The sequence below is a fragment of the Phymastichus coffea genome, unplaced genomic scaffold, assembly GCF_024137745.1.
Source record: "Phymastichus coffea isolate CEN01 unplaced genomic scaffold, Cenicafe_Pcof_1.1 PCOF00001, whole genome shotgun sequence".
Classification (NCBI taxonomy): domain Eukaryota; kingdom Metazoa; phylum Arthropoda; class Insecta; order Hymenoptera; family Eulophidae; genus Phymastichus; species Phymastichus coffea.
This window is the reverse complement of record NW_026706812.1, coordinates 3,623,527-3,646,821: the sequence shown is the minus strand read 5'-3', so window position 1 is coordinate 3,646,821 and position 23,295 is coordinate 3,623,527. Positions and strand designations below refer to the sequence as shown.

The 23,295-nt window shown below is 43.2% G+C and overlaps 1 protein-coding gene across 3 annotated transcripts in view; it reads right to left on the bottom strand.

Annotated features, from left to right (window-relative positions):
• LOC131662819 (1,4-alpha-glucan-branching enzyme) overlaps nucleotides 1-23,295 on the bottom strand; it is a 588,019-nt gene that overhangs the window by 142,036 nt on the left and 422,688 nt on the right. For all 3 annotated transcript variants that reach the window (XM_058932788.1, XM_058932779.1, XM_058932770.1), the window contains exon 6: nucleotides 16,055-16,255. In XM_058932788.1, the coding sequence (XP_058788771.1) occupies nucleotides 16,055-16,255 (201 nt within the window). The remainder of the gene's footprint in view (nucleotides 1-16,054; nucleotides 16,256-23,295) is intronic.

Genomic DNA, 23,295 nt, shown 5'->3' with positions numbered 1-23,295 from the left:
TCACACTTGGAACAAAGTCTCAATTCGCGTGTGCGAGACGATTTACACTAGTCACATACAGGAAATCCATCCTAAAATTTCTCACGCGTGCGAATCGTATAACAACTGAATTTGAGACTATGGGTGAGACTCTAATAGAGCCTATAATAGATGGAGCTTTAAATCTCCGAGAAAAAACGCGTTTTGGCAAGTAGGCGGCTCGTAAACAAAAATGCTGTCGCTACGATGGCTTGCAGCAACTCGGCGCCTCGAATCAGGTAAGTGAAATTTGAATTTCAGTAATGATCATTAGTCATGAAATTATTTCCAGTACATAATAATTATAAAGAAAATATCGCAATAATGAAGACTAGATCTACAATACATTGCGCTGAAATATTATTATCAATCTAACGAGCAAGCTACAATTATCAAAATAGTTAGGATTATTGTAGAACCTATTAAAACTTTAAGTCGTAGTTTGGGAAACGAAACGCTTTTCATAAAGTGCGTAAATGTGTGTACATCAATTTTTCTAAGTTGAATTAAGAATTATAAATAATAAAAAATCTGAAAATTATAAAAGTCGTCGCCAATTTTCGGTGAAAAGAAATTCCAAAAACAAATTTCCATAATTTTTTTTAAAATCAATCTCTCGTTGCCCTGTTCCGCATGGTAACTTCATCATTTAAAAAACCGACATACGAAAGAAGATCCGTAATGAGTCAAAGGTGCCAGGCTGCTCGGAGAGAGTAGTGGATGTGGCGAAGGTGCGGATTTTGAGAAGAATAAACGAAACGGGGGATGAGGCTGGGGGGCATGAGGACAGACGAACGCAGTGCGACCTAAGAAATTAGACGGACGGTGGCAGAGATTCGTCGAAATAAGACGGACGAGCGGAAGGCAAGGTGTAAAAAGACGGACGAGCGGAGGGCAGAGTATAAAAAGAGGGACGAGCGGAGGGCTGAGTGAAACAAGGCGAACACGCGAAGGGCTGCATCTAAAAGGGCTTACGAGCCGAGGGCTACGTCGAAATTAGACGGACGGCGAGGGGGAGACGTCGAAATAAGACAGACGGGCAGAGGGCTGGGTGAAATAGGGCACACGAGCGGAAGGCTGTCAACATAATATCTTATCCAAACGTCGGATTTCGCGCTATGTGCGAATCCGGGGTCAAAAAGAGGGGTTTCCATTACAAAAAACACTTCGATTTTGAAATGACCTTCAAAATGAGGTTAAAGGTCAAAGGTTTTTGGTGCATTGGGTGGCCCACTCTGTTCTGAACAAATTTTGTAAAGGTCATTTTTCGATATCTTAAAAATTAAAAAAACGCTTTTAGGCAGTTTTTCAAGCATTTGACCTTAAATCGACCTTCTCAAGGCCATGAAAAAAAATTTAAAAATACCGTTTTGGACGTAAAATTTCCCGCTCTTTCCGAATTCGGTGTCAAAAATAGGGGTTCCCGTTTAAAAAAAACTATTCGACCTTCAAATGACCTTGAAAACGATGATCAAGGTCAAAACTAATTATACAGATGGATGGCTCCCTTTGTCGTAAACAACTTTCATCTGAAACATTTTTCACAAAAACACGAATTTTCGATTTTAAAAAGGCTGTACGGATGGTCTGGAACACCCGGTATACATTCATACTACGAAATAAAGTATCAGTGCATGATAATTTTTAAAAACGGCGAATGAACATCTCGCTTCACAAAAAATTATTGCTCTTAAATAGTCTTTCGCACTTATGCGAATACGAATGCATATACGAACTACATTTTCTTCGTGATTTAGATTAATACTCACAATAATGTATGGACTGTGAATCAGTTTTGACTTTATCGTCCCGTTGTTTAAATGTGTGTGGCGGGCGTGCTTTATCTGTTGATCTACTTGGTTAACACTTTCAGTTTTTCCTCAGCATCAATAAAATAATTTAGTTCAGCTGTCGCGCGGCTGCCGCTTAACTGCCGCGCCGAATTTCGATTTTTATGGCACGCCCGCAATAAATGAAAATTTCTTTGCGCTCTCGCTAATCCCTTGTTGTTAGCGACAAAACACGTCTCATCACCCTGCTTTCCCGTTGGTCCTCAGCTACCCTTTTCACGGACTTTGTGGGTGGGACTTACCTTCCCCCGATGCCCAATGGAAGCGTCTTCGCTGAGGTATGACGAGTGAATCGTCACTCGCGCTAGAACTGCCGACACGCTTACATCTCTACTCTCTGCGAGATACGCGGTCTTTGCGTAGACTAAGTCTCTACTATTAAGTATTTGTAGTAGTTAGTCTAATTTTAATAAAACATCAAGTTTTCCTTTACACTTAAATCATCGCTATATTTATTTAATATATTCACCCACCAAACGGACCTCCATGTGGATAAACTGAAAAAGGAATTCGAACGAACTAAATAACGTTTTCATTAATAATTGTTTATAGACCTATAAATACAAATTTTATTTCGATAGAGAAAAATTTTTTTGTTAATCGCTAGAGATCGTAGACTGTTTTTTTTTATAAATCATAACTAACGCACCCACTGACAAATTCACGGACGGATCCCGGTACGGAGACCCCGTATTCCAAAATAAACTGCTGATCCGATTAAAATTTCCCTACGTGTGTGCGTGTATTATTGGAAGAAAGTTTATTTTTATTATACTCGTAATAATATACATTTTTAGATATATCTTTTTAACATTTTCGGTTTTCCTAACGCAAAGATGCGACTTGGAGTACCATTGCTTTTTGAAGTGTGCGCAGAGTCGCGTCTTCGTGCAGGGGGTATATAAAAAGTGATTGAAAAATGCTTAAAAAATGTTTATTATTAAGCGTATCCTAAAAATAAATTTTCTTTCAATAGAAATCGCACACGCATAGGAACATTTTCATGGGATTGATTTTTTTTAGAATATGGGGTCTTTAACTATTCAAAACACTTACCTTCCCGAGCCACATGCGGACTTTCATGAGCCCACTGATGCTCATTGTGCTGATTAAACATTCCCTTCCGTACGTATGTTGATTCGTCAGTCCAGAGAATTCGATCCATAAAGCCTGGATCAACATCTATTTCATTCAGCAAGAATTGACAGAACGCAATACGGTTCTGGGCATCTCTTTCATCTGTTTTGAGAATGTATAAGTAATATTCAAAATAACCATCGTGTATAATTATCTATGCTACTTAGAAAAATTGAGAGATTCTATGAATGCGAATTAACAAAATTTTTCGATTAGAATTTTACATAAGAGTTTAGCTTGAAAGTTAAAAAATGTGTACTTTTTAAAGTAAAGTAGCCGAGGTATTTTATTTGAATATACGTCTTTTGATACCCCAAATGTCTAAAAAAATTCATAAACTTCTAATAGACATGGATCATTTTGAAGAAAGAAAAATCAAGTAGGCAATCCAAATTTAACAAACAGATTCCTATAAAATCCAATGCATTCATCAATTAATTTTTTTGTAAATTAAAACTTGAGAAAAACTGTTTTTAGACTATAGTAGGTTATTTTAAACTAACTACTACTTCAAAACTTGAATAAACTTTCTATCAAACAAATAAAAATGGATTTTTTTCAAATTTTTTTCGGCCGACTTGTTTTAAATTTATTAAACTTATTAAACTTATTAAATTTATTAAACTAAATAAGTTATCAAACAAACTGTTCTATTTATAACTTAATCAAAATAAGTAACCCTACTTTTTTTTGTCATTTATTATTTATAAAAATCATTCTAACTCATGGTCATCAAAGATTACTAGAAAAATAAAACGACGAAGTTACTCCTATTGGTTTGAAAATGATGGTCAGGTGATCTCCGTAAAAATGAATGGTAATAAAATGCAATGAAGCTTGAGATCTTTCGTGTCGATCAATTTACCAACAATCTATTGGGATAATTGACAAATTTGTGACAGCAAAGGGAAAGAAAAAATCACGGATTTCTGAGCTGATTTCGAGGCTATAGCTACTTGGCCTATTTGCCATTTGGTCAAAAAAGCTTAAACTACTGCAAAAAACTCATCTCATAGTTTAAGGTTTGATTCGAGAAATTGCAGGAAAATTTTCCAAGAAATTTCGATTCGTTTATTTCTAAATTACACATTCTAAAAAAATTAGTTCTTAAAATGATGAAGTTTGTATCGCTGCAGAGCAACGATGTTTTTTTATTTAGGATATAGCCGCTATTTCGTGTCAAAACTTAATGGGCGTATCAAAAATAGTAAAACTGCATGAAATTTTCAAATATACAATCTTTGCGATTTCATATTTTGACTATTTAAAAATTTGGTTGAGATCGCTATGACCAAAGCTAGCAACTAGCGATTTCGAGTGACGCGTCTTTCTTCAGGAAAATCACGAGGCCGAGTTTGCGTTTCTCCTTAATTTCACGATTCGATCTTGCATTGTTAGAGGATATTATAAAAATTGTAGTTGCAAAATGAACATGTATACCGAGTTTCATCAAGATATCTTGTAAATTCTAAAAATGCCAATGGTTAACATACATACAACAATAATAGCGAAAAATATACCTCATTTCAAATGTTTTGTAAGCTTATAATAACTATCAGATAGTTAACAAACCGAAAAAAAAGTTTTAATTTACTACAACACAAAAAGTCCCAACAGGAAATAACAAAATTAGATGTCAAATTGTGGAAATAAAAATTTTTTTAGGCAGTGAACTTGGAAAAAAATGAAAACGGACAGAACTACTAACGTTGCTACGATGTTACTTAAAACTATGTATTCGTAACTAATGCAACAGGTATCAACAGTGGCAACGGGTAAATATTTTCAACATCTGTCATAACAACTTTCGCAGTAAAACCGGTAGTTGAAATAATTTTAGTAGGCTAAAAGTGGTATAGTCAACTTTCATCAACGTCATGTCAAAGAACGAAGGAAGGTTTAGTGGTTTATATTTTCACATACATCTCGACCAACTTTTAAAACTTAAAATTGCTCTGACAAACAATCTTGATAAGTATGTAAATTTGGACTTGATGAGTGCAAGGCAGGTAGTGCTATTGAGAAAGGCTGTCACAAGTTCTCACGTGTCTATACAAGATACACTTTGTCTAGGATCATTCCTCGTGTCACATGGTGGTGTAAGAGGATTCATTGAAAAACCAGTGTGGCTGTTGGATATAACCATTGCAGCACGCATGATCACGCAAAAGTAAGTAAAATCTTATCACACGCGCGCCCGCACACACGCACGCATACGTAGGTACACACACGCATGCGCGCACACAAAAGTGCAGTGCGTGAGCGAATGCACAATCTTCCGTGTCCGAATACACGCATATGTCCTTGCACTCGCGCAGACATACACTCGCACTCTCAAAATAATATTAAATTAAACTTGATTTTGTTCCACTCTCCATCGTTGTGTGTTTAAATTGATATTCTTTTAGTCGTGAGAGCTAACCCTGATGTTCAAATGAAAACTCTAAATTCTTCATTAACCTTTCGTTTCTGGTTTAAGGTCCCATCGAAATCTTTGTTAAAAAATATAAACTTTTTAAATTACATGGCTGTGATGTAACGCAAAACATTGTATAGGTACAATTGTTACCTTAATCTATGATTTTTCGAGACGAAATTTTAACAAACAACTGAAAGAACATCAATTTAAATATAAAATTAATGTATATTCGATGGTGTTCCGCGGGAGGGGCAGGACCAGGGGTCCGCTCTGGCCGTGCGCGTCGCTATGCTCCCCGCGCACCTTTCCGGACAACCAATAATTTTCACTCGCGTTTTAATTATTTAATAATGATTTTCAACGGAAATCGCGATTCTAACGTCGTAGACGGTTTTCATAATATTTATTCTTTCTTGGCATCGTTTTCGAAAACGATCTCTCAATTATTAAAGATTTTACACTCTATCAATTCGTTTTGTTTATTTTGCTCTTCGTAAAAGCCCGTATATGAGCAACTTACTTTGTCATTTTTTTCCATTAATATTTCAACGGAAAAAAACACTGAAAAAATTCATGCTGAATACTTTCAAGTTTAACATATAAAAAAAGTCAGACAGTTTTCTTTCTCTAATCTTCGAAAATTTTGAAGCTTTATTCTCAGCTTCCGTATTCGTAATGTGAATATTACATTTTTTTTTCAGTTTGTATAGTCAACATAACATAAACCAAGATCCAAGAAATATTGGTTTGCACAAGGCAGTGTGAGCATTAGAAAAAATATATGGCTGCAAGTTATCTGCGAACGATCCTTGGGTGAACGTTTTCAGAAACTGGTTGAGAAGAGAAGGAAAAAATATAGATGCACTACTCTCCTTTCAAAATTCTCATGGCGTTGTCACACCAGATACAAAATTATATTCGTGTATGTCTAACAGAACTGTGGGAACAAAAAAGGCAAAGAAGCAATCGGCTGGACCCTCACTGGTCGAAGAGGATCGGTAACAATTTACGAATTGCAAAAAGCACGCACGCAAACACTCCCGCGGAACGAATTGCAAAAAGCACGCACCCAAGACACTCAAAATTGTCAAAAAATGCACTTCTTTGAATAATGGAAATGAAAAAAAATGTTCAATGCTAGAGCTTCCGGACTTTTTTCGCCTTAGTGCTTAGCATTTATAGGGACAGAAAATACTCGTAAACATTAAAAAAGTAACTAGTAACTACATTTTTTCCCTTTTTAAATGAAAAAAGTCCTATTTTTTAAAAACTATTCACCGGTTTTGCACTTTTTTAGCTATTGGTAAGTGATAGATATGCGCTTATTCCTAATTTCATGAACATCAAACACTATTTTCATAACTTATGATAGATGATTTCCATGTAATTTTTAATGTAGAATACGATGGTGCTTTTGATGATGGGACACTCACCAACGACTCAAGAAGGGCAAAATCGCTAATAATTTTTAAAAAATATGACATTGCGTTACGCCCGGGTTTTGGGCATTAACGCGGGCATGATCGCGGAGGTAAGCGAGAGGGTGAGCACTGATTCTACACTCGCCGCTGCTGCTCCGGCGGCGGTGTTGCTGCTCTCGTCCTGGGTGGCGGAAAGGTCCTTGTGCTACCGCGGCTAGCGGTGTGGGTCAGCGAACATGAGCCCGAGTCGTGCGGGATGAGGACGGTGTGTGTAGATTGAAAATAAACAGGGGTGCAAGTATTCTGTACTGGCACGTGGTCGCCCTAACTCGGCTGCAAGGTTCACAAGCTCAGCGTGATCGAGCTCGGGGCAACAGGAGCTGCGAGGGGAAATAGCTCTAGGGACAGCTCACGGTTGCCCGGAGGTGCAGGACTCGACCACGGGGGCGGCTTTGGAGCTGCGAGGCTGTGCTCAAGCGTCAGTTCCAGGCCACCCGGAGAGTGGTGAGTCCCGCGAGGAACTGACATTTATGGGGCGCACGAGGCGTTAAGTAACTAAAGACTCCACTCTCGGGAAGTTCCCTTCTCGAGTTAATACTTCGGCTACTTGTGGTCCCTGAAAAAGTATTCAGCCTGCACAAATCAGCTCTTAACCTTTTGGACACGAGCCGAAGTGTAGGCGGGAGCGTTGCGTGATAGGGTTGCGTATGTACACGGCCGTGGCTCGAGTTTCCCACTTGCGTGCTTGCGTGCGTGCGTGCTTGCGTGTGTGTGTGTGTGTGTGTATGAGTGTGTGAGTGTGTGCCTTGTCTGAGAGAAAGATAAAAGGGGGCGCGAACGTAGAGCAGCATTCAGTTTATCGTAGATCATGTACGAGGTGTGTTCAAAAAGTAACGAGAATTTTCAAATTTCGCGGGTTTGGAGAGTCCGCTTGTATAAAATTTTTTTTTATTATGTTGGTACACATGCCCCTGAAGTACGATAAAATTTTCAGCAATATTCATTGCTTACTTTTTAAGTGGCAGCCGCTAACGTTAGACGTGTTTTTCGAGCTCGGCGATTTTCGTTTGTGAAAAAAAATGGATCAAAGAATTTGTATTAAATTTTGCGTAAAAAATGAAATAAAGTGTAGTAAAGTTTGTCAAACGTTAACAAAGGCATATAGTGAGTCTGCTATGAGTAAAGCAAGGATTTATGAGTGGTATAAGCGTTTCCAAGATGGCCACGAAAACGTTGAAGATGACGAACGACCCGGACGCCCAAGCACATCAACAACCGATGAAAACGTGAAAAAAGTGAAAGAAATGGTTATGAACGATCGCCGAATCACAATCAGAGAAGTCGCTGATGATGTTGGCATATCAGTTGGCTCATGCCATCAAATTTTTTCGAATGTTTTGGGTATGAAACGTGTGGCAGCAAAATTCGTTCCAAAATTGTTGAATTTCGAACAAAAACAGCGGCGAATGGAAGTTGCTCAGGAGTCGCTAAATGAAGTCAATAACGATGCAGAACTACTAAAACGTGTTATAAGAGGTGACGAAACATGGGTTTACGGATATGATGTCGAAACTAAGGCTCAATCGTCCCAGTGGAGGCATTCTGGATCGCCAAGACCGAAAAAGGCTCGACAAGTGCGGTCGAATGTGAAGGTTATGCTCACTGTGTTCTTCGATTTTAATGGCATAGTGCATTATGAATTCTTGCCACAAGGTCAAACAATCAATAAGCAGTACTACATACAAGTTCAACGTCGTTTGCGTGAAGCAATCCGAAAAAAACGCCCGGATTTGTGGCAAAACAATTCATGGCTTTTGCACCACGATAATGCGCCTGCTCACACTTCATTGCTTGTTCGTGAATTTTTGGCCAAAAACGAAACTGTAACGATGCCTCAGCCTCCATATTCGCCAGATATGGCTCCATGTGACTTTTTTCTATTTCCAAAAATAAAGAGAACATTAAAAGGCCGTCGTTTTACAAGCATAGATGACATTAAAAGCGAATCGCTGAAAGAGCTAAAAGCTATTACAAAGATCGAGTTTCAAAAGTGTTTCGAGGATTGGAAAAAGCGTTGGCATAAGTGTATTGTATCCGAAGGGGACTACTTTGAAGGCGACAACATTAATGTAGATGAATAAATAAATATTTTTTTCATAAAACGAAAATTCTCGTTATTTTTTGAACACACCTCGTATGCAATTTGATTGTAAAATAAAATTGTATAGGAGGGCGTGCCCGTGTCAACTTTTTATTTAAAAGCCCAGAAAAAAAGTTGCCAGTTACTTTTCAAATTTTCATGAGTATTTTTTTAAGCAATAAGGCATAAAAGTCCGGAAGCTCTAGCGTTAAAAACATTTATTTCAATTCCATTCTTCAGAAAAGTTAAATTTTTTGTAAATTTCGTTATGTGCGTGCACGCACGTATACACACAAAGTATAATCTCAATCATAACTGAAAATGATTCCTCTATTTTATAATTATTTTCTCTTTTTACAATCAGTGAAACATCAAGTGCGTCTAGTGCTGATATGGCTCAAAAAGAAAATAATTTTCTGGATCCTCCATCACCTCCCACACTCATAAAAGTCAGTAGGAACAGAATCCGGTCACCTCCAAAAAATTTTTCTATAAACAATATAAATCCGTAAGCTCACGAGTATTTTTCAACCCTATAAATATTATTATACCACCTTCTCTACCATCTGCTACCGCGGTTAGAAGTGAAATCAGCACATCGGGTCTTTCGCAATCGCCTATACTAAGTATGGGGAGAAGAAGACAGAAAAATTATATCTTCATTGAGCAATGTATCCCAGTTGTGTTCTTTGGCAACGGAGCAGCGCAGCAACGCTGATTTTGATTATGATGGTCGATCTTTGTAAGGCATCAGTGAACTACTAAACGATATTCGAGTTGCATACGCCGGACGTCGAGTGAAGATTACTCAATAGTCTCTACGCGCGGTTTCTCGTTTTCGATTCGGTCGTGAAAGATGAAATACTGATGGCTTGAACAAAAAAAAAGTAGGAAATATTCTTCGTAAATTTTAGTTTTTACAATCTTTATTTCGTAGTTTTGTTTCTTCATACAAAATTATAACTTCAAAAGTACTAATGAACAAACGTAAGACTACAAATAGGTATTCTAAATTTCCAGAAAAGATAATTTTTTTCATTTTTTCATTACACATTGATTATTGACGCTTTAAGAATACGGATATCAATTTTGAACTTTAATTTTCATAAGAAAAAACTTAAAAATGCCTTTATGAATAAACGCATTGTGCCTTCAGCCGACGTCGCCGAATTATTCATAAAAGCGTTTCAATAATTTTATCTTGTGAAAATTAAAATTCCTAAATTAGTGTGCGTATTTGTAAGTGTTCACAAACAATTTACTAATGAAGAAATCTGCTTTTTTAAAAATTTTAATTTATTTCTGTTGCTTGTAGTTTTTATATCAATACTTTGAGATTACAATTTTATTGAGAAAAAAATTGATAAAAAAATTTTATAGAAGACTATGAAAAAGTAGAATCTACGACATATATCTCCCTTTTTTTGGTTCAGCCTAATAGCGATTTATTTTTTACAAGGAAGTTGAACACGAAAGACCGCGGAAAATGCATTTATTTCCACGCATAAACACTAACGTATAACCATCTCATTGACGACCATGGACTGCATCTCGAACGTTGTTTTAGTGATTATGGTGAGGATAATACTTATTAGGCAATGATCGTTTTTTATGTTGTTTTATAGAAGATAGTCGCTTTCACGTATCAACACTTTGGACAACGAATCCTTGCCACCTGAAGGAATGCAATTGCCAGCTTCGATCAACTCCAATCCTTTGAGGACTAATGCACCAATCGAGAGTCTCTCTACAAATTCTCATGAAAATTGAATCATTGATACGGAACCGGCCAAAGTAATGCCAATAGAGTTTCAGTCCGTCTCGAAGTGAAAATTGAGACCTTTGTTTATTGCTGCGAAGAAACTATTCTAACAAAAATATCGACTCAGGACTTTTTTCAGCTCAAAATACTCAAAATAAGTTTTGTTTTTCTTTGTCACAAGTTTCAAAATATCAATTGTACACCTAATAAGGACATACAAACACAAAGCTATATTTTTTTTTAAAATTCAGCTTTGCCGCGCTTTTTTTGAATTTTTCAGTTTGAAACATTAGTTAGTCCTTAAAATAATTAAAAAAAAATGTTTTAGACGTCAAGCATGGCGGATCCATCATTGCCGCTAGAAAGAGGTGCTCCACCCGCAGCTACTAATCAAAATTCAAAGAAAAAAATTGGTCGTCAATCCACGAAGGATTTTGTATCGGGGCAAATCGTATGGGCAAAATACGGCACGTATGATATTTTGCCCGGCAAAATTGATAGAGTTGATGCGGGGTCTCTGAAAATAATATTTTACAATGGCACGAATACCTCGTACAAATGTTACAAAAGAAATTGCTATCCGTTTGAACTGAAAAATCACTTGCAGCTCTATGAAAAAGCTGCCGATAAAGAGCTTTTTAAAGAGTACATGAGAACATTTCACAAAGAAAATGATGCACACATGAAAATCAAAGCATTGACTGATGTAACTGACTTCTCCATTTACTCTTAATAAACTTTTGACATGTATCTGTACATATCTACAGTTATTTCTGTGGCATCCAGCCATAACCGTCATTCGTGTTTTTGAGATATTCGAGTTTAAAGTTCAAATAATTGCAAAAATTGGGAAATTATGTTTAACTGATATTTTGCAAAAAAAATCAATTGTACAGAACTTTTCGAATGGTAGATTCACCAATTTGTAAAAGCTCGTTTGTGTTGATATGATGGGTGAGTTACGCTGCTATTTCAGTTAATCAGTATATGGTACTTTTATTTGTAGAATATTCGAGGGTTCCTAAAATTATTTATAACAATTCGATACCGGTTTTCGATGTAATTTTTACAGCTATAGAATACGATGGTTTAATTATATTTGTTGTATAGTTTGAAAAAATAGAACTAGAACCAAAAACCCTTTAATAAATCAAAAAAATTTTCTGACAAATTGGAATTATCGTTTCTAGCAATTTGCAGTTCAGTTTTGCAACAAATTATACCATAGTGTTCTGCGATAAATAATACTTGAAAAACACGTATCACAGTGTTAAAAAAATTATTTGAAAGTCTAAGAATATCAACAAAGCAAATTCCATACGGCGATCGATCCACAGGCGAAAGTTTTCCTCCGAATTCCTCGACAATCCATGAAACGTTTTTTTCAACTCATATACGTACATGACTTTAACGTAGTTTTCTTACGAAGAATACGATGGTGAATTTAGTTTCATGAGTTTGCCCGTATCCTTCATTCAAATTGAAAAGCTTGCCGAGTTTACGCTGTTATGCCGGGTACTAATTTTCTAAAACCGAGTTACGTCTTTAAGCATCGTTGTTTACACGGGTTGAAATCTTCTGCTTACAAATAAATAAATACGCGCCGATCATTTTCCGACAAATTTTTATGGTGGTTAGTATGGATGGGTACGCAGTATACGTGACATTAATATAAAAACTTTCTTCTTTCGCAATTATTTTTATTTGTAATTTTTTCCACAAACAATTAACACAAAAATCGCATGTACCCCGGAGAGGTGCTCATTTGTTTTTACTTATTACTCACTATGCATAGCCCTTTTTCCCGAGCCTGAATTCCGTCCAAATCTATTGCAAGGGCAGTCTGCGCTAGTCTTAAGCTTGTTACAAAACTCCGACTTCGCCTGCATTTCCTCTGAGGCCACACTAGGCTTCAGGATGCAGCCCACCGCTCCTCTGCCCTATTTCACACAGCCCTCCGCTCGTCCGTCCTATTGCACACAGCCCTCTGCTCGTCCGACCTGTTTAACGTTGTTGTCCGCTCATCCGCCCTATTTCACACCGTCCTCCGCTCGCATGCTTTTTTCATCGTAGCCCAGTGCTCATCTACCATTCACGACGCTGCCCTCTGCCCGTCCGTCTTATTTCGATGTCTCCCTTTCACCGTCCGTCTAATTTCGACGTAGCCCTCCGCTCGTCAATCTTATTTCGACGTAGCCCTCCGCTCATCAATCTTATTTCGACGAATACCTCCCTCCGTCTATCTCAATTCGACGCAACCCTCCGCTCGTCCGCCCTATTCCGCCCAGCCCCCAGCTCGTCTGCCCTTTTCGACGTAGCCCTTTGCTCGTCTGCCCTTTTAGACGCAGCCCTCCGCTCGTCCGTCTTATTTCACCCAGCCCTCCGCTCGTCCCTCTTTTTATACTCTGCCCTCCGCTCATCCGTCTTATTACACCTTGCCCTCCACTCGTCCGTCTTTCTAAACCTTGTCTTCCGCTCGTCCGACTTATTTCGACGAATCCCTCCCACCGTCCGTCTAATTTCTTAGGTCGCACTGCGTTCGTCTGCCCTCATGCCCCCCCAGCCTCATCTCCCATTTCGTTTATTCTTCTCAAAATCCGCATCTTCGCCACATCCACTACTCTCTCCGAGCAGCCTTTGACTTTGGCACCTTTGACGGCATTTTTGTTTACGAGACGCCTACTTGCCAAAACGCGTTTTTTCTCGGAGATTTAAAGCTCCTTCTATTTCATGCTCTATTAGAGTCTCACCCATTGTCTCAAATTTAGATGTGATACGATTCGCACGCGTGAGAAATTTTAGGATGGATTTCCTGTGTGTGACTAGTGTAAATCGTCTCGCACACGCGAATGGAAACTTTGTTCCAAGTGTGATGACACATCAGGAGTGAATTTCCCAAATGGAAATTTTTAGCCGAGGGTTGTCAGTATTTATTTATTATTATTTTATTTCTTAATCTTGAAAAAACGTATAACCAAGCTAATTGGAAACACACTGTACGCCTCTACCTATTGATCTCAATTTTCTCAAACGCAAATAAAAGCAATGATGTAGTAGCCGATCACAGCGATTTTCAGCATTAAATGAACATAATTCTTAATTAAGACAGCGAGTTTGAATTCGTCGACCACGAATACTAAATAATCTATTTTGCAAAATAAACACAAAAGCTTTCACGTGCATCATTGTTATTAGTCAATCGGTATTGAACCGTTCTTTTTATTGATACGAGTTCAATCAATGAATACGTATACGGCGCGCGCCGCTGCCCCCCTCCCGTCACTGCTCCGCGCTCGCCACCAAGCGCCCGTTCTTCTAAAGCTGTGCGCTGATTGGACGGTCTTTGAAGCTAATTATCTAATTACCTAATTATTTAATCGCAAAACTAAGAACACAATTCTAAATTAATTTTTCGAGACGAATCGAATGGAATTATTAGTTACATATGTTTTTGAATCACCCTGTATAGTTATCCAATAACTGTATCTTGAAGAGGCCCAAAGAATAACTTGGCTAAATTCTTTTCTTGGAGCAACTTGATCAGTTGACTTCATCGGGACGATGTACGAGGTGTGTTCAAAAAGTAAGGTGACTTTTCAAATTTCACGGGCAACATACTTTCGATTATCGATTTTTTTGTTTTGTTATGTTGGTACACTCTTCCCTAACATCTGTACCAAGTTTCAAGTGTATAGTATTTTTTGTTTGGTTGTGAGAGGCGTATAGGTTATAAGTGTTTTGTGTGCTCGGCGATTTCTTGCTATCAAGAAATATGGATCAAAGGATTTGCATCAAATTTTGTGTAAAAAATAAAATAAAGTGCTCCGAAACACTTGAAATGTTGACGGTGACATACAGTGAAACTGTTCTGAGTAAAAAAAATGTTTACAAGTGATACAAACTCTTCCAAGATGGCCGGGAAGATGCCAATGACGAGCCTCGCTTTGGACGCCCAAGCACGTCAACAATTGATGAAAACGTTCAAGCAGTGAAGAAAATTGTTCTGGAATATCGTCGAATCACTATCAGAGAAGTTGCTGAGGATGTTGGTATATCGCTTGGTTCGTGCCATGAAATTTTTTCTAACGTTTTGGGCATGAGTCGTGTGTTAGCGAAGTTTGTTCCGAAATTGCTAAATTTTGACCAAAAGAACCGTCGCATGAGCATCGCTCAAGAACTGTTGAATGACGTCAACGACGACCCAGATTTACTCAAAAGGGTCATAACTGGTGACGAATCATAGGTATATGGTTATGATATCGAAACCAAAGTCCAATCGTCCCAATGGAAGAGCCCAGATGAGCCAAGACCGAAAAAAGCACGCCAAGTTCGATCAAATGTCAAAGTTTTGCTCACTGTTTTCTTCGATTACCATGGCGTGGTGCATCAGGAGTTCTAACCATATGGACGTACCTGGCAGGTAACCGCCTTGGCGACAAACCGACTTAGCCTACCTAATTACGCTAAACGAAATCGCCCGGTAAAAGATCACCTTGACGAATCGCTATCTTACACTAATACGCTGGCCGTGTAATTACCAGCAGGTAGCCGGCGCGCTAATGCCTTGCCATCTACCTGACTTTCACTCAAACGCCGTATCGCCAAAGAGAGAGAGAGAGAGAGAGAGAGACAGACAGACAGAAAGAGAGAGAGAAAGAGAGAGAGAGACAGACGGACAGACAGACACAGACAGACAGACAGAGAGAGAGGGAGAAAAGATAAAAATGGCCTTGACCTTTCTGACTGTACTGGAAGTTGGGGAGGCCTGGCTGCGCCTTGCGGATGGTGATGCTGACCGTTGCTGGGGTCAATGCTTAGCCGACTTCTTCCCCAGGAACGTTCCTTGCAGAGATGTTGGTAAAGAGCACTGGTCATTTATTTGGTATGCTTCTCCTTGTCTCTGTTCCAGAGTAGCTCTGTTCCAAAGGCTACGCATTAGGCGCATTATAAATGCGCCCCAACGCTGTCCACTATGCCCCGCCGAGAGAGAGGAAAGATGAAAAATACTGAGCAAGAGCAAGCGTAACGCTCGCTCTCGTGACATATGTAGAATACTAAATATTGCGAAATTAAAAACATTGAAATTTATTATTATTATTATTATTTCAAGAACTACATTTGTTGTGAATGCTACAGAAGTAAATCAGATATCTGTACGCATTAATCTTGGTGCTCAATATTCATAAGAAGCATAAAATTAATCCATTAAAATATAATTTTTTTTTTTAAATATATTGTGCTTTCTTTGATTTGTGGAAATATTTTCTTTCCTTTACTTGAAATGTTAAATAAAAATGAAATACGTACCTACATAAACCTGGCATGCCACTGACATCTTCCGCTATTGTTATTAATTCAGGATAAAGTTCGTGAAGCATGTGATTAGCTAGCATCAGATAAACAACACCTTCAACATCAACATTTAATCCATAATATTCATCATAATGTCCACTAAATCCCTGGCCCATTCCTCTTGAGTGATACAACATCGACGTGACACCGTCAAATCTGCAAATAATTCCATATTTAAATTTAATATAAATAATCTCCACCAAAACAATTATTTTTACTTAATGTGGATGTGTACAGGAATTTCTGTATTTTCTTGGTACTATGAGCCATTACTTGAGTTCTTTTGAATCGCTCTCAATAGCGAGAAAGAAATTCATTTAAAGACGTATATTTTATTGACTTTATAAATTTATAACAAATGTCAAATCCCAAAGATTGTATGTGAAAGATAAAAACTATAACTACTATAGCGAGATAAGGATGTTAAAATTGCATCTGCCTGTATTTTTATTTTGAGTCGGTTATTCGAAAGGACATACTTGAAAACTTCTTCAGCTAAATTTTTAGCCCCTAGATGGTAATAGGACCCTACAATGATAAAAAATGTGTTTTTTCAAAATATATTTTTCTTTTGCTTCACTGTTTGCTCGAAAAAATCTGAACAAATTCATGATGGTGTATACTATTGTACAAAAGAGCCTGGTTTTTTTAGATTTTTTGGATCGAAAATGAAGTCAGAAAAAATGTTTGAATGTTTCGATGAATTTTTTAATTACGAATAATATTTTTGGCTAACTTCTAAATATTACTTTTTTATGTATTGCAACGATTACCGAAAATCGTTCGACTCGCTTAGGTTAATAAGCGGCTGAGCGGAATAGCCGCGATCGGTTCGAGAGAGAGAGAGGGCGCGTAGGGGTAATGACCGGGAGGGGAGAGTTCGGTAGTCAGTATGACTGTGGCATTCAGTCTGGCAGCATTAGAGCGTAACGACGAATTACGAACCCCGTGTTTTGCATCCTTCAAGTGATCCAGGGAGTAGTGAACTTTATTACGGTGGGTGGAGTGAAGAGTGCGTGTGCGAGTAAGCGTGCGCGCCCACGGCAACAACACCAACAACAACAACATCAATAGCAGCGAGTAGCACGGTAACCTCAGCGGATCAACGGGTGCAGTAGCAACAACAGATTCTTGCGCAATTGGATACGGTTGGCCACCGTGTCCCCGACAACTCCGCGGTAGGTGCTCAAGATTATTTATTGTTGTTTGTAGGCGTTCCCGGGCAGCGTGCGCGGTGAAATTGTTTAAAGCGTGCGAGCGTTTAGTCCGCGACGGTCGCGAGTTTTTCTCTCTCTCTCCCTTCGCTTGCATTGTCAATCGAATTAGCGTGCGTGAGTCTCTCGGCAAATCCCCCGTGTATTTGGTTAATTTGAATAAAGCGATCAATAGTTGTTCTTAACAGAATTATTGTTTTGTCTTTCCTTTGTCCGAAATGCATGTTTGTTGACATTCGATACGAATAAGCCGGTAGCATAGCACGGATCGTGCGGATACCGATAGAAGCGAATTGCAAACCGCGTTTCCAGCGGCGGCCGTAGGAGCGCTGCTAAGGATTGGCGAGGGAACTCTGCGCAGGCGCACTCCCGGATAAGGTAGGTTAACGTGCTTACGGCACGTAGCTAACAAGGCGTCGTTTGACCGAAGTAATACAATTAATAGATCACAGGTTAAACGGCGGCCTGTCACATGGCGCCCAACAGATATTAGGACTCACACAAGGGGAGTCGATTTGCACGAAAGAGAGAGCGACGCACGGGAGAGAGAGACGTTTGCGCGCGTGCGTATTAAGGTGCGAACGGGTAAAAGAACGCGTGGCTCGTTCGGCACGTGCTCTGCAGTGGGGAAAAGACGCCTCTCCGACCTAATAACATCTGCTTTTGTGAGCCGAGAGCACACTAACCCTAAGGGTCGAAGAGACGTCCAGAGTCGCCGAAACGAAATAAAAGGGGTGACAAATTGTTGTTTTTTTTCGTTTTCTTTCAAGTGGTTATCCACACCTCAGAACATTTAGGTGGGGGTTAGTCACCGAGCGACAATACCTGCAGAGCACGCAATTGGGGTGTGTGTAGGGTTAGATTTACTAACCCGGTGGAGCTAGCAAACAGTTAGTCTCCACCTATACGCAGGTAGTTGCGAGTGGAAGTTCGTACTTCCTTAGGGTACGCGGCACCCGTGGGTTGTTGCCTTGTAAGTTAAAGCGTAGAGGAACAGTTGCCGATAAAAATCGCAACACCCCGCTCGCGCCTTGGACGATAGGAGGCGGTAGTGGTTGAGTAGGTAAATTAACCTCAACCATCACCTACGCCCCAGCATAGGCGATATGGAGGATACCGCGGACGCGATAACCCGGTGGGCATCGGAGCTGCCTTCGACACAGCTGGATAAATACCTGACGCAACTGGAGTTGCGTACAGACGGTCCCAAGCTGATGCAGGCAGTTCGGCTAGCATATTGGTTGTTAGGCGAATATATCGACCTGGACTTCCAAGGAGCAGCGTTGGATAGGGAGGCGGCGGAACGGAGACGAAGAAGCCGAGAGAGGTGGCTCGAGATCAGGCGACAAGAACTAGAGGCAGCTGATGCCGAAGACCTCGTCGCCCACCCGCTCATGCTGCTAGAGAGAGACGAAGCAGTAGAGGCGAACCTGACGCGGACTCTCGCGGTCTTCGACAACCTAGAGGAGGATAGTCGGAGCGAGATGGGGGAGCGAGAGCCCGTAGAGGAAGGGAGGACCGGCGAGGTCAAGGGGCCCTCGGAGGGGGTCAGTAGTGAACACAAGGGTTCCACCGGATCACCAGATAGGCGAAGAGCTCGTCGTTTCGAGAACGCGGAGCTACAACCTCAAGAAGAAGAGGAGGAGCGGTGCGTGACCGAGCGATTAAAGGATGAAATCGAGCGCAACCGTGTCGGGATTGACCGCATATTAGAGATGCTGGAAAGGCACGACCTGGTATGCGCGCGGTGGAGCGAACAGGTGACCGCCCTGCTGGTGGAGGTCCAGCAGTTGATGAACAGGGACCCCACCAATCGACAAACTACGATACCGGAGCGGCCCAGAAGAACCGTGGATTTCCAGTCCACGTATACGTGTCACTACGACCCGAGGGTACCAGGAAGTACACCGGAACCCCAGCGACCGACCCCTGGCGAACCTCGAGAGGCTCCCCAAAGGCAAGTGCCTTTACGGATGGAGCAGCCACTGCGAAGAGGACCAAGAGACGCCGACAGGGGTGAGGAGCAGGCGATCCCGGAAGGATCCGCCTGGTATGACACCAATGCGGCGTCAGGATACTATGCGACTCGGGATGTGGGTTGGATAGTCCGAGGATGGAAGCTGCGATACTCAGGTACGGCTTCAGAGAGCGTGGACACCTTCTTGTCAAGACTGGAGGATCTACGCGCGGGCTCCGGGCTAACGGACGGCGAAATCTTGTGCTCGGTATCAGAGCTTCTCGAAGGTGTTGCGAGGACCTGGTACGAGCTTAACAAGTTTAAGTGGAGGAGTTACGCCGACTTCGTAGCTGGCGCTCGACGTTGGTTTGGGTCGAGTGAGCTGCAGCAACAAAGATTGCTGCAAGAGGCTCAAGCACGGTACCAGGAGAAAGGAGAGTTGGTACGAGAGTACGCCTGCCACCTCCTCTTCATGCTGGCCCAACTACGCCCGCCGTTACCAGAGCAGCGACAATTAGATTTGCTATACGCAAATCTCCTGCCCGCCATCCGAATGCAGTTGAGGAGGAACGCGTTCTCCAACGTGGACGAATTTCACTCCCGGGCGACTGAAATCGAGACCGCTTAGTGGGACGACGAGCGCCCGAGGACCAGGCTGGAGCCTACGTCCACGATATACCCCGAGCACATGGGGGTATCAGCAAAGGCACCACCGCCCCGGGCAGGACCCCGAACGGCGGCCATGTCCAACAAACCTCGGGGTAGGGAACAGCTGCAACCCGAGTCACCGGTCAAAACCCAGGCCAGGAAACCCGAGGACCGGTCCACAATCGCCGCAACGCAGGCGACAGACCGCATTGAAGATCTGTCGTCGCAGATTGTGACACGGCGACGCGAAATGGACCGGTACTTTAAGGAGAGGAAGGCTAACTCTCCCAAGCGGCCGAGGGGTCGGCCGCAAGAAAAGGGGAGGAATAAAACCCCCCCTGGGTCTCCTGGCCAGCGACGAGAGGGTCAGCGGAGAAAAATAGATTTCTCCCAACCAATCAAGTGCTCATCTTGCGGCAAGCTAGGCTTCACCAGGAGGTACTGCCCAGATTGCAACAAGGGAAACGGGCAGGGAAACGGAGGACGGAGGTCCCCTCCGCGTCCCCAGTGAAGGTGACCTCTCGTCGCGGGTCGCTTGAACGTGGCAGGGGCCCGTCAGCGACCCCAGGGTTCAGGAAGGTCTCGCCAGGGATATCAGTCCCCACGAGACCTGGCAGTGCGGGGGCGTTGGAAGCGACAGCGACCGAACAGATGCCTGATCTTGGTAACCGGGCATTTTGTATTCTCGAAGGGTATGGAGGTCAGATTCAGGTGGTGGAGCAGGGGTTTGAATGGGTTGGAGAGGAGACCGTCAGACCCAAAAGTTCCAGGAGACCACCTGACGCTCCAGAGGATACGCCGGCGACCCAGAAACCAGCGGGTGAGAGCACGTCGACGCGAGTAGCGGCGTCCCAAGGCAAGAGGAGCCGTGAAAGCCTCCGGACCACGGAGGAAAAAGGGACGGAGAAAGCTCCCCGCAGGTATAATCCCGAGGATAAGACCAGATGGTGGCTTCAGGTGAACATAGGTGCTTACAAGTTGAGGGCACTCTACGATACCGGGGCCTCATCGACGGTAATGGGTCAACTCGGGCTTAGATTGGCATCGGACATGGGGCTGGGCCTGGATGTAACGCGTGTGGGAGAAGCAAAGCCGCCGATGGTCGCCCATGTCCCATCTTGGGTCATGTAATTTTCCCCTTCACGGTAGGGGGAATCACGAAAGATGTAAGGGTCGCTATGACGTTCTCCCGGGCTAAGCACCTGTATTTCTGGCCAAAGATGTACGAGCAGGTCAGAGAGTACGGTAGGAGTTGCCCGGTTTGCCAACAGTGCAAGGCGGAACAAAGGCCGCCTTGCGGACTGATGGGTCGACGAGAGGTCTCGTGACCCTGGCAGGTGGTGGCCAGTGATATTACTGGCCCATTCCCAAAGAGCTCAAGAGGGTTTAAATATATTTTGGTCTTTCTAGACCTGTTCACTCGGTGGGTGGAGTGTGTACCCGTACGCAAGGCCAATGGAAGGACCATCGTGCGGGAATTGCATGGGAGGGTGGTAACCAGGTTCGGCGCGCCCGAGATATTTCTTTCGGACAACGGGACCGAATATAAAAATCAGGAGGTCGATGCCTATTTGCTGAGGAACGGCATCCGGCGCGCCCTTACTCCAGTTTACCACCCATAGGCAAACCCTACAGAGCGAGTGAACAAAACCCTCAAGGCCATGCTCATGTCTTACGTGGAGCGGGACCATAAGAGCTGGGATGAGCACCTGCCAGAGTTCAACTTCGCGTTGAACTCGGCAACTCATAGCGCGACAGGCTATAGTCCGGCTATGCTAGTCTTCGGACGACAGCCCACTCCCCCCTCGACCTTTAGGAGAGCCCAGGATCAGTTGGCCCGGGAAGCTTCTGAGGGCCAAGAATTGACCGAATGGGGTGAGCACATGCGCCAGTTACCCAACTTATGGGAACGCGCTGGCTCTAAGTCCAGGAAGGAGGCGATCCGTCAGGCGGTCTACTACAACAGGAGGAGACGCCAAGCCGACTTTAGGGTTGGGGACTGGGTGTGGAAGCGGAACCGTATCTTGTCTTCCGCAGCTCAGGGCGTTTCGGCGAAGTTGGCGCCGAAGTATGCTGGTCCATATGTTATAGAGGAGGTATGTGGGACTAATACCTACCGCCTCGGTAACCAGCAGGAAGAATTGCCCGAGCTGGTCCACGCTAAGGATCTCAAGCCCTATTTCGGCCCATTCTCGGACCAGGTCGACAAGGAACCGGAAGGCGGGGAATCAACACCGTCGGAGGAAGAGGAGGGCGCAGGCGACCCGCCAGCGAAGGTTGAGGATCCCAGCGGGGATCCGATATGCGAGCGCGTCGCGATTGCAGCCCCTGCGAACGAATGTGAGGAGTCCGTGGCGGCTCCAAAGACGTCGATCGAGGCGCCGGCTAAGCGAGGCCGTGGTAGGCCGCGCAAGAACCCTGCGAGCGAACCCCAGGCACCAGGCGGAGATGACCTGAATGGCAATGCGGCAAGGGGAAGAGGCAGGCCCCGTAGAACCACTCATCACGTGCGGAAGGTGGTCCTGCCAGCTACCCTCACAAATGGGCCATATTCGCGAGGAAAGCGCAGGGGACCGGGACGTCCTCGTAAATTGTAGCGTCGAGCGTCACGTAGCGACGGTTAGGTTAAGGGCTGAACCTGAGATATCCCTTAACCCCCCTCTTCTCTTCTACAGATGGAGAGAAAGCTGGTGATCAGCGAAGAGGCCTTCGAGACAGCCACCCGGATGCTGCTCGACCTTAGGCTGGGTCCGGACGCCGATCGGCTGATCGGCGACGTTCGCAACTTTGTCCGGGCCCAGGTCGAGGTGACTGCCCGAGAGGGCCGCTCTCGCCAGCGGGTGGACGACTTCCTCCGGGAAGGATTGAGGCCGCAAGCAAGAAAAGCGGAAACCCGGGAAGCGTCCACCTAGACCGACGGTCCGTCCGAAGAGGGCCGTCGGTCTTCCTCCACGACGGACCAGGGGGTGCAGACCCCAGAGCCGAGCAAGCCAGCGATGGCTGACGGCTCAACTCAGTGCCCCAGGCCAACGGAGGCCTGCGGCCAGGGGCAGTGGGTCTGCAACCACCCCCGAGTCCCCCAGCAGCACGGGCTCGAAAATTCCTGGAGGCACGTGCGACTGGGCCTCCAGGAGGTCGAGAACGCTTGGGAGTTCATCGGGGAACTCCAACGCCAGGTGCAATCGCACCTGGAGGAGTTCCTCGACTTCCGAGGAGTGGGCTCCGGTGGTCCGGCGGCAGAGGGCCTATGGTGAGGCCCTGCTGCGCGTTGACTGGGGGCAGGAATCCCCAGAGGCCGCGGGCCCGCCGACGGTGTTACCACCGACGGCACCAGCGAGTAGGGCCGCGGCCAAGACTCCGGCCAAGCCCCCGACACA